The sequence below is a fragment of the Calonectris borealis genome, chromosome 2, assembly GCF_964195595.1.
Source record: "Calonectris borealis chromosome 2, bCalBor7.hap1.2, whole genome shotgun sequence".
In the NCBI taxonomy this organism is placed as follows: Eukaryota; Metazoa; Chordata; class Aves; order Procellariiformes; family Procellariidae; genus Calonectris; species Calonectris borealis.
Genome location: NC_134313.1, coordinates 57280312 through 57298401, shown reverse-complemented (window position 1 = coordinate 57298401; position 18090 = coordinate 57280312). Strand labels below are relative to the sequence as shown.

The 18090-nt window shown below is 37.4% G+C and overlaps 1 protein-coding gene across 1 annotated transcript in view; it reads right to left on the bottom strand.

Annotated features, from left to right (window-relative positions):
* Positions 1 to 18090, bottom strand: part of PTPRM (protein tyrosine phosphatase receptor type M) — a 500131-nt gene that overhangs the window by 110667 nt on the left and 371374 nt on the right. Inside the window, exon 17 of the mRNA XM_075142059.1 lies at positions 1731 to 1882. Within this exon, the coding sequence (XP_074998160.1) occupies positions 1731 to 1882 (152 nt within the window). The remainder of the gene's footprint in view (positions 1 to 1730; positions 1883 to 18090) is intronic.

Below are 18090 nucleotides of genomic sequence, written 5' to 3'. Positions count from 1 at the left end.
ATTCTGGATACCCATAAACAGACTAACAGGAATTTGTGAAACAAAAATAGAAAGACAGGATCTGCTGGATGAGGAGGAGTGAGATTATGTCTGCTGGCTTTCATCCATCTTTTTTTGATTGATCTTCTAAGGCATACAGTTGCCAGCCCTTCTTAAGATGTAGCTATCTCAAAACTGGCTTAAATAATGCTGGCAGTTGTCACTTACCCTATAAATGAATATATCTGAGACTATTTTCCTTTGATTATGTCTCCCGAATCACTGGATGGAAAGAAGAGAGTTGTATTCCTTTTGGGTATGGATTCAGAGATTAGTTGAGGTCAGGGTTGCTGCAGCTAATAAAACTGGCTAGATACAGAATGCAGCCAGGATAATACACTTTCATAGGAAGTAGGAATGTTCTAAATCTCTTGAGTACAAGGCCTTACACAAAGATTATTCCTAAAGACTGTCATACTGCTTCTTCTGGTGACCACATTTCTTATGGAAAGTCTAATTAGAGGTTCTAGCCCTCAAGTGGTATCAAATACTTGCTATGCCAAGAATTTCAAATTGGTTTAAGGTGGTTTACATAAAGAGGATTTAGTCCCAGGAACTCATTGCAGCTTCCTTGGTTGTTGTGACCATTCAGTAACACCACTGCAAAACTACATCATGATGATGGAAGATGAAGCCAAACCTCTTGATCTCTTCACAGAAGTAAGCAATCTCATTCACTGCAATGGTATATTCTCACCAGAAAGGCAAGTCAGATTTTGAAAGATCTATTTCAAAGCAATTTCAAAAGTAACTCAAACGCAAATCAACATTGCAAATTCTGAGCCTAATGCTGCTGAGAGAAGTCTCACTGTATAAACCTCACAGAGTGTTTGTACAATTGAGCTTGTCAAAGATAAGTTCTCGAGTATATTATTAAAGAGTGGGTGTTGGGCCTTGCATACTGTTAGTACTTGAAACAAAATTCAATCTTTGACAAATTCTGAAGATGTTCAAAAACACTGTTATAAAAAAAACCCTGAGGTTCCTTAAGAACTACAAAAACCAAGAAAGTTTTTTGAACACAGTCATTCTTTTATCATTCTTTTTAACATTTATAAAAAACTACTGTTTTTCCTCATCTTTGCTTAGTGCTAACCCCCAGGCAGGAGTGAGTCCTTGACTAAAATTATATCCCAAATTTTATTTATTTTCAGGGTAGATCCAAGAAGACCCAGGATATTAGAGAACCTCTTATGAAATTGCAGAACAGATAATTCCACTGAGTTCTTCCTTTGCACAAGCAACAGAAAGAGCATCATCTAGAATTGGAAATAATAAGACAATCAGATCACCATTATTAAGTTATGACATTCAAAAACAAATTTCACCTACAAAAAAAGAAGTGAGCAGGGGAAGCATTTGAAGGACTTTGGACAGCATGAGAGATATAAAATCTCTGACATAATAGAGCTTGGAGAAAGGTAAAACTACAGCTGTTCCAGTAATGTCTTTGCTCTTCTGCAGAAGAAAAGGACGTACAGAAAAAAGCTCAATTATCCTTATTATTTTTAAAGAAGTCTATTCTTGATGTCTGTCTTGCTCATTCGAATACACACTGTAATGTGCTGCACAGTGGGAAACTCTGGGTCCCATGGATTTTCCATGACTGAGTAATGAGGAATATTTTAAAAACCATTTGCACCTTTCTTCCACCTTCCAAAAAAAAAAAAAAAAGGAAAGAAAAAACTTACATCTCCCATTTAGATTGTGTGTGTCCATGAAAGAGAAAGCTTCATCACAGTTGGTGCCTTGCTCAGTGTAGCTTTTATCCATTGAATTCACCATCACTGTCATTTCCTGTCGTGTACTACTCAATGTCTCTTTCCGCTTTTTAGCCAATTTTCTTAAGAAATGAATGTTGAGGAAAAAAAAGAAAAAAAACAACACTCAGTGAGCAGACATAGTCTTCATGTTGTTTAGATCAGTATTGTAGTTTGTAACCACATTATTAAGCAATATATTTACAATTATTCCTGCATTTCTGGAAACTTAAATTTATTTCACACTCATGTCTTTCAACAGCATCTGATAATCAAAGGGTAGTTGCTAATGCCCTGACTTACGGTGAATAGCACCTTAATCCCTGGGGATCACCACTGAATTAAAGGGCACTACTGGATACAAAGGTCATATGAGCTACTGTATCAGAGGCTACATCTGTTTAAACACATAAATAAAAATGATAGGAGAGAAGATTTCACTGGAACTGACAAACCAGTAACACCAGTAACCGCTTCACATGCGTAGAACTGTCTGGAGCTGTTTCACTGAGACACCATATACAATACAGCTAACTGGTTTACATCATACTGTATAGTATATGTTTGATCTCTTAACACACTTTGCACAAGCAAGTGACATTTTAAATTGACTTCGATTTCTAAAGACTATTTTTTGTCACTCTTGATTTCAGGAGAATTAGTCACAAAAGTTAGCTGCTTCTCAGCAGGAGTGGTCTGTCAGAGACAAGATCTTCATTCTGATACAATAATAGTGATCCATTAAGCTATAGAACTGCTTTGGAGGCATATACCTCTTTTTTCCAGATCTGTCTGTTTCTGTCTAAACTAAAATCTCACTCTATCTCCGCAGAATTATGGTTAGCTACCATCACAAAATAAAATGTTCAAAACTCTTGTTTTTTCCTTCGAGCTCTGTGAGACATCTGTGATCCTGATGATGGTGGATCCCACACCCGTTTGTCTTGTTTCCCTGGCCTGCAACTCTGTCTTAGACCAAGCCTTTCCCCAAGTCCTTGCCTTCAGCCTTAATTTAAATTTTCCACATTCCTTCTGTATAGTGTCTTCAAGGTATGGGTTTTACACAGAAATAACTGCTCCACAGACTTTGATCTTCTCGTATCTGTTCGTTCAATGACCTCTCCTCTGTGGAAAACATAATGAGCCAGCTCGCATCTATCCACCAGAAAGAGCTTTTAGATATCTTCAACCAGAACTTACAGGAGCTCTCAGAAGTGTTTCCTTCCACTTCTAGAGGCCTACGGCATCAAGTATAATCAACTTGTGCTAACTCTCAGAGCCCTTCTCTTTGTTAACTCTCATTCAGTATGAAAAAATAATTCCCACCACAGACAAAAATTTTATACCAGCCTCCACTAGATTTTCAAACAAGCATATGTTTGTCTCCCCTCATGTTGCATGGGAGGAGCTTTCTGTAAACCTCCCTACCGATAGTTCACTATTCTGCTTCAAATCACTGCCTGCAGACACAGTTTGCAAAGTACTGATATTACTGCTCCTATGTTGATCAATATTACCTCAGAGTCTCCCCATGTTCCCCATCTATCTACCCGTTGTCTCTTATCCGACTGCTAGATAACAAGCCATTTGGGCAGGAGCTATGGTTGTGTTCTGTACCGTATAGTACCAAGCTCAGCAGTATCTTAGTCCATGGCTAAAGCTCAAAAGGCCTTTGAAACGAAAGTCTTGCTGTTAATAGAAGTAGCAATAGTAAGTGCAGGCATGGTATTGGGTCATTGCACACAAAAGTATTAAGGGTCACATTTGCCCCTCAATAAGCTGCTGGATTGCCACTCCATTCATGAGGGCATGTCCCCATGACCCATGACTGAAAGCGATTGAAGTACTCTGCCTTAAAAACCTGCTACAGTACCTGCAGTAATGAGTAGTGTGCACCTCTTTGCTCATCCCAGCTCAGAAGTAACCTGCGTTAGCTTGAGCCCTCATGAACACATTCTAGATTGTGACTGATGCTGAGAAGGAGAGTGCTGATGGTCCGCTGGATGGCAGCCACTTGTGGGACTCTGTACTATACTAAGCATTTAGATGTGCAACAAAAACTCATCCATAAATTCTCATTATTAGGGATTTCAAAATTCACTAATGATAATATTACATTCCAGCTAAGAAAGAATGTAAGACAAACAGTAACAAGTCACATCCTTCCTGTAGATGAAGTTTAACTCCTGATTTTGTAATTTGGAATATCATTGCTGGACAGCAAAAATAACTCATAAACAAAGGTTTTGTTTCTAAATTTTGATTTAATTTTAATTTAAGAAGATTAAATGGAGGAACCTAACAAGTCCCTTTCTGATCAACATTAATTTACTTCGTAGACTTGATAACAAAACTGGTTCTTATTACTTCACAGTCCATAAATGCAGAGGGGACCATTAGATAATCTAGTCTGAACTCTTTTATATCAGAGACAGTAAAATTTCACTCAAGTACCATAAAACAAAACTTTTACATCTTTGCATCCTTTAATCTCCCTCCTCCTTCATATCTAATTGTAATGAATGCATAATATATTATTTAAAGCAGAATCTGAGATGTATCTCCTAATGCACGAACAACTTCATGGAAGTCCTTTATAAGGACAGGCTTATCAAACTGATAACATGAAATGGATATATTTTTTCCTCCTTCTGCCTTTAGCTCAGATGGCAACACACTAAGTGATGCATGGCTCCTCTTCTGATCCTCTTTAGACTTAAGCTGAAAGTACATACAGCTACTCCCACCACCTGCCAACCACCAGGCGACTCCCAGCTTAGCTGGGTGGTGAAACCAGAACCTGAACAGTGACAATGACAGCATCCACAGTGTGGTCACTGAAACTTCATCCCTAAGGCACATATACTTATTTTATTTCTCGGCTGTGTAGACCATACGAAAGTACTTCAGGACAATTCAGCACTAGAGCAATGCTTCAAGAAGACATGCAGAAGCAGCTTTTCTTCACGAGACTTCCCTCTCTTCAGACTGGAATCGGCAGCTTCTCTTTAACCAGCTGTCAATCCAATTAGCTATCTAAACACTGCATACTCACCAAAGCCAGGAAACTGCAGTATATAGTGGCCTTCCCTTACCCATCAGTGGGCCTGTGAGTACCATCTCTATTCACAAAACCTTTAATCACTGTCAATCTCACAAGCTCAGCACTTTCTCCAAGAACTCTTGCATGTGCACAATGTACTGGTGAACAGGTAACAACTTTTCCTTAACAGTTTTTTAAGGAAAAGTTACTAGGAGAATTGCCCTGGGCAACGTTATAGTGATACTGATCCAATATCTGAAAATCCACAATGTGGTAAAATATATGATACCAGCCACACAGTGAGATTACAAAAAAAACCATGCTCTGTAGGGTGCACATCTCAAGCATCTGCTGTTAGGGAATGTCCTTTATTTTACAGTAAAAATTGTATCCTTCCCACGGAAAGCCAGAGTTCTTGCTTACTACACCAACAACATGAAGCTCAAATTTTATAAAAAGTCAGCTAATTTTCTTAAAGAAATTACACTAGCATTTTCTCATTTCCTTCATTTTTGGTTTTGGTCCCATAATCAAGCTATAGCAGATTGTTTTTATGACAGTAACAACTGTACAGTACTTTGCAATCTGAATCTAATTCTGGAAATAGGTCTTGTGGGAAAAGTTCAAATCTGAAACAACTGTTACAGGAAGAGAGAGATACCAGCCAGACTTTTGTACTGTGAACAAAAACACCCACTGGACTTAGTCAAGTAAACTTTAGCTGAATATAACATTTTTTACATCTGCAGTTTTCAGATACTGCTGAAAGTGTTGCAGTGCTGCAGTCTCTGCAACTCATCCATTCCTTGGATCTCTTGATTCCTGGGAGGCTCTAGCTATACAACATTGAAGAAACTCGTCAAACCATGGTACTTCACATCACCGTCACCACCCATGCTCTTAGATTTGAAGTAAATTTTGGGGGAAAAAAGGACTTAAATATTTGATCTTCTTCACTCATGGAAAAGACATTTCATAGCTACTCTCTGATGTTTCTTCCTTCTTAAAGGAAAAGAGATCCACAACCAAAGGAAAAAATAAAACAGATGGAAGCTCCCATGTTGATTACCTAGGATGAAATTCTTTATGTAGGGAAAGCAAAACCGATCACCTTATCACACAAATAGTGTTACCATCACTATAGGAGGAAAGAGAATATACTACACCAGTCTCAGAAAAGATGAGCCTGATATTCAGAACAATCTCAAGACTAGCTAGGAACTGTTGGTATTTTAAGGCACAAGAAATTGCGAGAAGTGAGCTAGTGCAATGGTAAAAATATGGTAAAATGCAGAGCAGACAAACATACAGACTCCCCCCAAAAATTGTGTGGGATTTTGGGTATCGTTTACTCTGTTCTGTTACAAATATTAATACAATCAGCCTAGGAAAATAATAAGCTAAAGACTTCATCACAATCTGTCCCCATTTTATCTGCCACCATGAAACTCTTAAATGCTACACCCTCTCCAGTACAGTCCCTTCTAGCTGAAAGGATCACCTTGTAAAACTTCTGCAAGCCTAACTCAATACCTTTCTCAAAATCCTCCTTCTCTGTGATTTCTCCCTCAAACCCTCCAACAAACCAATGCCAAAAACTGTTAAGTTGCTGCTACCTTATCAGCCTCTATTTATTTCATTTTCCATCTACTTACCTGTACCCATTTTCTCTGTCCTATCTTGACTTAACTAACAAGCTCTTTGGGACGTAGCTTGCCTTCTCCCTTCCTGTTTACACAGCACTAGGCACAAAGCACGAGGCACAATGGGACACTACCATAGTTAGAGGAATGTAACAACAGTAAAAATAATTAAAAAATGGTGACTGGGGCTGATAACCGGAATCAACTCAGGCTCTGAAAGAAATGTGCCTTCCATTTTAATTCAGGAACAGTGAGAAAAGCATATTTATTTGAATCAAGCAAAAGCACTCACTTTCTTCTTCCCAATTCTAAACTGAATGGTACTCCCCTTTTTGTATCAGTATGCCTCCTTTCTTCCAAGCAAAGAAAGGAGAAACAAGATGCTGCTACTTTCCACAGCTCCAGCAACACACTACCATCACCAAGATACTAATAAACACAGTGAGATGAAATTTGTAATAGTGTTGCTAAAGGAACTGGGCTGAATTTTTTCCTTTAATTTATTCAATGAACTATTGCACTTATTGTAACTTAAGATAAAATAGCTTCTTCTTACATACATATTGTTTCAAATTTTACTTCTCTAGTTGTGGAGAGGTCACACAAATGGTTCTGATAAAGAAAGGATTGGGGGCTTTAATGCAACCCCCGGGTGTGATGCACTTGTAGTTACAAAAGCTTTTAACAGTTTGCTCACCAAACCCCTGAAAGAATCTAAACTATAATCAGAAAAATCCTTTAGTAAAATAATTGCTGGTTAAAAAGATACAATACAAAGTGTAGGACTAAATGGTCATTTTGCACAACAGAGATACATTACTAGTGGGTATCCTACAAAAGTGCATGTTGGGATTTGTACTATTCACCATATATACACTGATCTAGAAAAGGGGTGAACAACATTGTTGTCCACAATGTTTTTGGACAACACAGAACTTTTAATTGGTAGTAAAAATTAGAAATAGGGTTAAAAAGTTACAAATTTATCATCTCATGAGGTAGAGTGACTGGATATTCACTTAAGATAAAATTCAGTGTTGACAGAAGTCATGCATATGGGAAAAAATAATCCTAACTATATACACACAATATTGGGTCTAAATGACTTCATAAACAACAGAAGAAAGAAATCTGGTAGTCACTGATTCTCTGAAGACAAAAGTTCAGTGCTATGTATAGTCAAAAAGGCAAAAAGAAGTCAGAAGTTATTAGGTAAGGAACAGAGAACAAAATGAAAAATGTCATTAAGCAACTGTGTAAACCTATGGAGCTCCCGCATTTTGAACACTGCATGCAGTTCTGCCATGTGCCTATCCAAAAAAGATTTTCTCAAGCTAGAGAACATATACAGAGAGGTGATGGGAAGACCAAAGGAACAGATCCTACCAGAAGAGCGGTAGTCCTTATATAGATAAGGAGTCCCCAGTTTAAAAAAGAGGCAGTTGAACTGGGAATACAATAAAAGTATATAAAAAAGAAAAGCATGGAGAAAAGTAAAAAATTAAGAAAGAATTACTATTTCTCAACAATGTAAGAGCCAGAACCAGAGGGTACGCAGAAAATTTTTTACGTATAAAAGTAAGTACTTTCACACAAACCAGATAATTACGGAACACATCACCACAGGACTCTAGAGATACCAAAAGTATATATCGGTAAAAGAAAAATTGATTAGGGGCTGAGTGGAGGACAGTGAATGCCATACCTTATCTTCCTGTATTCATCTAAAGGTTTGTCACTGGCCACTGTCACAGACATGATGTTAAGTTTGGTGGACTTTTAATCTAAAATTTGATGCAATTTTTTATGATATTAACAATCCCTGCACAGATTATGCAAGAAACAGGATGTAAATACCTCATTTGCTTTTCTAACATTTAGAAAATGTTAGAATTACTCACCTTTTTGCATTGTTTAGGCTACTTATGATATACCAGGCAGGATCAATTAACTCAGAAATTAATTACTTTGCCCATCTATTGTGGCTGTCTATGATACGCTAAAAGAAGACTCATAATTATTTTGGGGAAAATGCTTTAATCTGAAATCATTTAATGAGCATCAGCGATTCAGCGACACTCAGTCTGAAGATGTAATTTAATAAAAGCTCTCCACAAGAAGCATGTAAGAAAGTCTGCAAATGTAACTGACTTAATCCCTGTTTATTATGTTTTTATACATTTTTCATATTTATGTTGTAATTATTTTTTCTTTAACAACAAAACAGTCCTTGTCAATAACTGTGATTCTTTACCCATCTTCAGCAATGGGTCCTCTAAGGCAGACACCAAAACACACATCATGCATCATTGTGAGAATTACATGTGTACGATGAAGTTCAGGTTCAGTCTACCACCTCTGGTTTGCAATAGTACACATTTGCTAACATTGGGTGTTATTCTAATCTGCATTAGAAAATTCAAAATACTACTTTCTGTTTTTTAGGATATCCTTTTAGGGCATACCTTGAATCTCCAATGCCTCATCTGTATTCTTTATGTTACTTTTCATTGTTAAAAAGTCCAATTCAACCAAAATGGTAAATTTCGTTAGGTGTTATTAAATAGATATCATTGTAAGTAATTTTATTCTGCTTTATATTTCTTATCAAAACAGCAACACTCTGCATGGAACTCTTTCTATGTCCCCTGAATGGACGGAGACACAAATATGAAGCAGTTGAAATCAAGTGAGGAAGTGAAATAGAAATAGTATGGCATTAGTGATAGTGAAGTTCTGCTCATAGCAAACTTCTGTCATTCAATTTCACATTTATATGCTTTATATTGAAATGTAATATGCTCAAGAATGCAGTTTCACAGTGACATTAAACTGTGTACTGTCAACGGTCTATCAGACAGGAAATAAAGTTAGGAGAAATATTTTTAAAGGCACTGCGTTTTGCAGCAAGAACTAGCGAACACTTAATAAAAATGCTTTACAAGTTGTCCCCGCTTCAGGAACTAGCATTTCTAGAGAACAGGCACAGGGAAAGTAATTGTCAAGAGAATTAAAAAAGAAAAAGGTAGGCAGGATCCCACTGAATTGTGTTGTTCCTTGCTTAGGATCTCTTATTATGCAAACCTGTATTAGATTATAAAATTATTCTTTGTCCTAGGAAGTCCAACATATATTTTGTATTGACATCACAACAAAGTAAAGCTACAACAGTATGGAAGACTGATGTAGATATTATGAATATTTGACTATAGCCAAGGGTGCATAAGCCCTTTTACCTGACTATACAAAGGGGTCGTTTATTATAATTCCTTTTAGGTGCCTTCTCTTTGTTTTAATTATCAACTTCCCGCTTCAGAGCAAGTGCTAACATTATTCATTTCATTTTTATTGTGCTCTTGCATTCTCTGATAAAGACAAAAGAATGATTTAAAAATGCAGTGACGCTGCTCTGATTTTGAAAACAGTGTTCCCGATACCATAGGATTTCATTTTTCCCCCTTTCATTCACCGTGGCTTTCATTTTTGCCACAGAGACTTTAGAAGCACTTTCAGTAACACCAAAACTAGTACTGGGAGACCAAGAAGGCATCCCAATACTAGCAGGACTGGCTATAAAGGGAGAAGGAGAAAGGAATAGAAGGTGGGGGGGAGGATTCATTTAACTTACAGAATCACAAGAATTGAGTGCAAAATGAGTACAAACTTTTTAAATGAAGATGGAGGTTAATGAAAATGCATAAACAAAAACAGTTTTGATTTTCTGTGTTTTTTACTTGCCTTTTTACTCATTGCATATTAGAACTTTAATGGTCTTTTTGCACTTTGTTGTTATTAGTGGATTGGTTCGTTAGCATCACAAAGCAAAAAGATCAAAGCAAAAAGAAGTTATTTGGCTACATCCCATTTTCAAAAAATTAGCGGTAGCTCACAGATAAAGTATGGCATGACTTAAGAAACAGTGGATCAGAAAAGAGAGAAAGAAAATATGGAGGGGAATGGGAAATGAGAAGGAAAAGATGATGGAAAAGTAAGATACAGCTGCAGTCACAGACACACAGCTCACCTACTCTTGCTGCTAAGTATTCTTTCTTCAATTCAGGTATTCAGCACATGCTTTGAAATTTGCTTATAGTGACATCATTAAAAACTCTGCTTATTCGTTTCTTAGCTTCTGCTTTGTGTGAATTCCTACATCAGGTTATCTGAGTTTCTGCAAGTGAGGGTTATAGCATCAAACCCAAGAACACCTCAGGTCAAAGGAGGCATTGCACTGACAGATTTTCTTTGCTGATGCAGTGGTTGAGGGGGAACACTGGTGACTGACCGACAGTGCGAAAAAACTGGAGTTATGTGGTGTGGCAGATTAATGTAACAATATTTATTTGAAGTGGGCTGACTCTTGTCTTAGTTCACACAGAAAGTTAATTTTGTGGTTACAGTTTAGTTCTTGTTTGTCCACCTAAGAAGATCTTGATGCATTTTATTATGATTGACAGGCTCTTCAGGAAGGGCTCTAGGCCATGGCAGAAAAAAGGAATTTGAGAAGCTTTGGCAGAACTATATGTCTGCAAAGCTCCTGGCTGCACTATTTCTGGCTCAAGTTAGTCATTGGTCTTCGTTTTCGGAAAAATGCACCCACACACTTTAAAAAAACAAATCCAACACCACCCTACCCCCCAACAGGAGAATAAAACAGTAATGAGATGTAAGCAGCAACATTTTTCAAAATTTACCATTAGCTAATATTGACCATGACTTTGATTATTGTAAGTAACGAATCAGGCAATAAAATGTCCCGTTCTACTCAACTCAACTAAGGAAGGAAAAATGAAAAACCACAAATTCTCTGAATTTGTTTCAAAATTTAACAATTTTGCAATATGAATTTAAATTTGTGTTTTGATTCTTACGATCCCCAAATTAATCAAGAAAACAGTGAATACAATGTTTACTTGACCTATAGGTCCTCCTGAATTGTAAGAGTGTACAAGAAAAATACACAGAATATTAACACCTTTTTTTTCCCCACAAATGAATTAAAAGGCAAATGCTTATGAGTCTGTTCAGTTCCCTGAAGACTTAGCCGACTGATTTACTTATGTGATTAGAGCAGCCATGTGGAACTACTTGCAGGACAAGGATCAGGGTGCCGCTTAGAATATGGGAGAGGCCAAAGTATGACAAATCCTTTACGAGCACAGGAAGGAACCCAGTAGCCCACCTGTAACACTTGAAGGCCAAAAATCACGGAATGACAACAAACTGCTATGTGCTTGTCCTCTCTTCCCAGGAAGAAAAGAGGACAGGCAGGCAGCTGAGAGGTCTGTAATGCTCCAGGAATGCAGGGACCTGGAGCAGCTGGGAGCGGCTAAATCAGGGTAGGGAGATGAGGGGTGAAATGACTGCATTATACCAAAAAATATCACTGTAGTTTTTGACATAGGAGCTGACCAGCACCCATGTCTCTCTTTCAGCTGATGGCCCTGCTCATTAAACCAGTAAGTCACACTTTCTGACCCAGTCAACCTTGAATTACACAAACCAGTGTATTTTTAAAGGTTTTGGAGAGTTCTGCCTATTGAAAAACACGTATAACCAACCAGGGGATTAGGACCCTCTGATATGAAAGGAAACGGACTTTTAAACATTACCTGACTGAGCAGGGAATTGAACAAGGATCTCTCTCGATAGACAAATCCTGACTGAGGAGAGACTAAGAGCTGTGCTTGTTCAGCTTGGAGAAGAGCAGGCTTACAGGGGATCTTACTGCAGTTTTCAGCTACCTAATGGGAGAGTGTAGAGGAGACAGAGCTCGACTCTACACCCATGGTGAAAGGACAAGACACACTAGACACAAGTTGCAACTCAGGACATTCCTATTAGATCTTACTAAAATTTTGTCACCATCGGGGTAGTCAAACAGTGGAGCAGGTGTTCAGAGAGGTGGGATCTCCATCTTTGGAGATACTCAAAACCCTGCTGGACAATGTCCTGAGCAGCTCGATTTAATTTAAGTCTGCTTTGAGCAGGAGGTTAGAAAAGATGCTCTCTAAACGTCCCTTCTGATCCAAATTATTCTAGAATTCCCATTAAATGTTCTGGTAATAGGGCTTTTTTCATAAAAGGAAGCCACAGGGATTTAAAGAATTACAGGTTTGAACACAATCCTCAACTGTGCCCCTTCTTTGGAATAGTCCTACACGTGAGATGCACAGTTAGAACCAATACAGGATAATACTAGCAAAATTATATACAGTCAAATAATTAAATATGATGATAGATATAGATTCTTTTTAGTTATTAATTTCATTTTTTTATCATTTTTTTCTGCCGCATGCACTAAACCACCTTTCTAACTTAAGGAGCAAAGCTTGTGTAAATATTTTTATCAATAAGGCTTTTTCATTAGAGAGCTAGTTATATTCACATTGAGCTGCGTAATGAGAATGTGATAATTTTCCATGAAAAAAGGCAAATTATATTTTGATTTTCTAATATGGTATTAATAATATACATGTTCTCATTTTAATGAAGAGGAAATGTTCCATTTTCCATTGTGTTTGATTTGTATTAATTTCTGCTACATTAATTGTACATAAATGTAAAATGACATTACATTACTTTACATGCTTTCTATTACACTATTTCAACTTTATTGAAATGAAGTATTTGAAGTTTCTGAAGAGACCCTTTTCTGCAATGTATGGTCACAGAAAAATTCCACATCTGACCTTTCCTTTTGCCTGAGGATACTTTTTTCCCCACAAAAATTCCATTTTCTTAGCTAACTGTATTAAGAACAGTAAATGAAAATTTACATAGAATCTGGACTTTGTTAGCATATATGCCATTTTACTTATCTATAGTTAACAAGAATACCTAGGTTCTTTTGTATGCAAATGAACATACATACCTAATTTTGTTTTAAGAGATAAAACTTAAAAGAAACAATTTAGATGAATGAAAGATGTGTATGTCATATCAGGTTCACAGAGAGATATATGTCCTTCATAGTGTTGTGTAGATGGGTATTAAAGACTCTGCACATGGTACAAGAATACCGTATTTAAAACATATTGTTTAAAAGATGTATTTTGCATTTGACATTGCAAGTCTTCCCCTTTGTCTCAACAGCTTTTCTTTTTCTTCTTTTCCCTCAACATATTATCATATGATCTGAATAAAGAACTAAACAGACAACACTGGGGCCTACTCAGGAGGAGGTAGCTGTGTGATGTGCAGTGCCAGACAACATGAACATGAAAGCTTTTCACAGAAATACATTCACGACAGATTTTGAAATTCTCTTCCTGAAACTAATTATCATTCTAGAAAAGGCTGGCTAATGATGAAAGAAAACACCTTCTTATCCCATAGCTGTCAGTTTTAAGTAGAGCCTCAAACTCCCAGGGGTGGTGTGCACCGTAGGTGCCCAGAATCCCTCTGCTTTCACAAACCGAGACAAGAGGCAGTGTTAAACTGATGCAAATTTGTTCTGGGATGATCTTCCCCACACCAAATTTTCACCACATTTTCAGAGGTGTTCTTAGTGTGAGGAATTACAGAGCTATATAGCAGATGTATCTATTATGCTGTAGTCTCATCGTCCTCTCTGCCCACTAGCCTCTCTCTTTGAGATTTGCTATGACATTCTAAACTCCTTAAGCACGGCCAGGCAAATGTCTGTCTTTAAAAGTGTATCTCCCACATAAGCGGTTCCTTCCACAAATAGAAAATCCCTAGTCCCACAGTGCATCACTTACCTGAGGCTAACCAGGGTACGGGACAGGTATTTTCTACATGAAATAACTCGTTACTTTCACTATGGGGTTAGAAAGTTTGTCTTGCAAGTCCCAGCAGAGGAAGCAGATTCCCAGATTTCTACGGAGTCTAACAAGCTACTTCTAGGCTTGCACAGGCTCCGGTTAATAGAAAGCAATAGTAACTGTGACATTTTTAAATATAGGAAGTATTTTTCCTTCAAGGTATTTAGGTCTCTGCATAGATCTCTTTCTCACTGGACAGAAACTAAGGCATTTGGCTTTATCAGTATAAGGACACAAAATACAGTCAAAATAAATTGTTTAAAGTTCTCCAAAACATTCCTTAAAGGAATTATCTTTAGCATATTTGCTATTTAAATATATGTAAAGTTATTGTATGTATTGTAGATGTTATATACATGCATGTATATATGTAAATATATAACTAAATATAGGTAGTGGTGTAGTGCAGAACCAAAAGCAAAGGTTTTGATAGGCTTAATCTACAATACAACTCACTCATTGGCTTGCTGCTCCCCAGTAACAGAATACAAAACCGCCACAGACTTTTTGTTGATGAGAAATTCCATTGTATTAGTACAGATGTTCTGGTAGACAGATAAGCATCCTGAGCCAGCTCCTACCTAAGTCCTACAGTGGGAGGTACTTCTTCATTTCCTGGGTATATTGCCTTCTACGCAAGACAGCATTCCTTGCTCACGCTGACTTTTGAACCACAATCCTATGCTTCCTCACTTGAATAGATATTTTTTGCCTCTTTGTATGCCAATACAGGCAGCAGCCTGCACTACCTACACTCCATCTCCATCATGTGCCTTTCACTTTTTCAAGCAATTCCCTCCTTCAAGACTTTTGTAATATTCAGTACACCTCAGCAGTTCAAAATATGCAACTGCATAGGGTTTTAATCAGCCTTTTAGAGGAACCTATCTTCCTTCTCTTCCACAAGAAGAAATCTGTCTTGACAAAAGTCACTGACTAAAAGCTCAGAATAGGCAATACTCAATCATGTGAGAAAGAAACTCATTTTCTCCTAAGGGATTGCTGAAATTGGGCCACCCCCTTAAGGTGGATAGAATAACTCATGGGATGCATGAAGATATACCTGGAGCATAGTGTTCTTGGTAGTACGCTAATTTAATAGCGCTCTGTGCTCACTGGGAGAAGGAGGGCACTAAGCAGTGGTTCTCTAGCAGCATGTAGCTTGTAAAACATTCAAGCGCTCTCCCAAGCCATGAGTATATCATCTAATTGGCAGTGGAAGTGCGGTGGCAGATGGACTGCTGGTAATCCAAAGCTGTGACTACAGGAGGAAGCGGTCCAGCTGAGATCTTGTGAGGCTGATACTATTTGGTCAGTCTAAGATGCAGCTGCACCCTCAATCCAATCTTATCCCATGCAGAGGAATGGGGCTTCTGGGAGAAACTGTCATCTATCCCCTTTATAAACAGCTAATGAAGCTGTCCAGCCCCTACTTCTCTCTTAGCAGGTATGTGTGTTGGGGTCTTATGTCCTATAGTCAATGGCTCATAACGAAGATGTTAATATGAGGCTTGAATGGCAAGGAAGGTTGATTAATCCACTTTAGGGGCTCTTTATACCACTGAGGAAAGGGCAGCTGATACAGCCGCATACCATGGTGGCTTTAGGTGAGAATATTGCAAATACATGTATTTAGATCCCTTCGTTTCTAATTCTGGCAAACTTGAACCTATTAACACCAAAGGCTTTCTTAATTAAAAGATATAAGAAAGGTGTCAAGGAAAGCTTATCTGAATCTTTCTAATACAGTTTCATCTGAAAAAAATCAGTGTTATAGCCACAATAACTTTAACATTTGAAAAGAACGTTAATTAATGATTGCATATAATACGGGATTTTCACTCAGTGCTTTGCCACCCACAAGCAGTACGATAATCCAAAGACTGAGGAATCAAAAGTTTTGCATGGAACCACGCTACCTTTAAGTCTACACCTCTGTCACAGAAACACAAAGAGAAAATGAATGCCTTGTGCTGCTTCTCAAATCTAATTCTAAATTCTGTGAAAATACACTTTTAAAGACAGAAAGAGATCTTTTATCCTCAGAAAAGGAAAAATCTCAAACTTCTGAACAGAGCTTGCATGGTAAAATTCCTTTTGAGCAAACAGAGTAAAAGCTATAAATAATGTCATAGTCCTTCTCCTGATGAAACCATCCATTACAAGAATACTATATCTATTAACATGAGTTGCTAGGTACTGTGCCGTTCTTCAGAAGGCAACAATCCCAAACAGCTAAAATACTACTTCATCATTAAAAACATCAGTTAGTTGGAATTTGCAATTTTAACAGTAATGATAGCTGCTGTTCTGACAATACACAGCCCAGTACTTCAAATATATTGGAATATTACAATTTACAGTAGTGATGTAATACAGTAAGTATACTGAGTTTTATAGAGATACACAGACCTGTCTGAAGTATGGCAGGGAGGTGGCAATGAAGCCAGAACTACAGGCTTTTGTGTTGAAAATAACAAACTATTCCTTTGCACTCCTCTAACAAACAACGATGACGTTTCTAAGATATAATGTGGCAGTGCTAAAATTAACTCTCCAACTTATTATTTACAGAGAAAGGATGTAAACTGTGACAGCTGCAAGGAAAACTGCTCTTTCTTTATTTAAAAAAAGAAAAAAACAACGAAAAGAATTTGATAATGAAGAAAGCAGTACCTCTGTAGCAAAACTTAAAAGAGTTCCATAAAAATGATTCTGCACCCCTGAAGAATTTAATGGTTAATAATATTCTTTCTATGAGTTTATTGAATAATATAGCCAGCACAGAATTCTCTATTAAAGCTCTACATGATTTGGGAGATGGTGCTTGAGAGGGAGGGTCTTAATGCCTGTAACAAACCACAGGTCAGGAGACAGGTCTGGGTAGGATTCCCATTAATAGAAATTAGAGGGAGAGGTTAGCAGGATACTAACTTGCAAGACATCACAACCAGTCAGTAACATTTGGAATATGTGGATATTTTATCCTCCTAGAGAAACTGCTGAAATATTTTTCTGCACTTAAAAAAAAATGCCATGAGTAGGAATGCTTCTAAAACACTACAGTATTTACTGTGGAACAGGTTCTTCTAATGTTTTGGCGCAAGTGTTGGTGTATTTTCTACTGAATTAGGGTAAGTAATCCATAATATATTGATTATGGCTATTTAACTATACAAAAGCATCTGAAAATATCTAAGGTGTTTGTGATTGTTTTCTAAAGCTAAAGAAATATCAGTGCACCACTACAAATATATCACATTCATAAACTAGAACCTGGCAATTTCTCTTTAACATACTGTTTGATTCAAATTACAACAATTCTAAGATCAGATGTCAAACAAATGTTTTGACTAGATTGACGTTTCCTAGCCTATCTAGACAACTTGTTAAAAAGGTGTATCTTTCAAAGGAAATTACAAGACTCCTTACAGTTGACTTCAGTGGAGAGTTAAGTGAACGAGGACTTCAGAATGGTGCACTCCACTTCTGCCCTTGGAAAAAAGGAGTGCTGCCTCTTTCAGGAGCTAACAGGCTTCCCTTTGCTAACTTTCACTTGTGTGAGACCAAATGTAAAAACAGCATCTCTAGTATGTCCATTAAACTTAGTCCCTTAGTAAACTTAGTAATGGAATCCTCTTAATGAAAAGATGACCTAAGTGCTGCACCATAGGTACTTACAAGAGCTTTATATCGAACCGCAAGTCACTGCATGGAATGACACCCTACATCAGGGGGTCATTTTTAACAGTCACTAGTAACCTTCAAGCTTACAAACACTGGATAAAAATAGTATTGTGCTAGTTTCTTCAACAGCA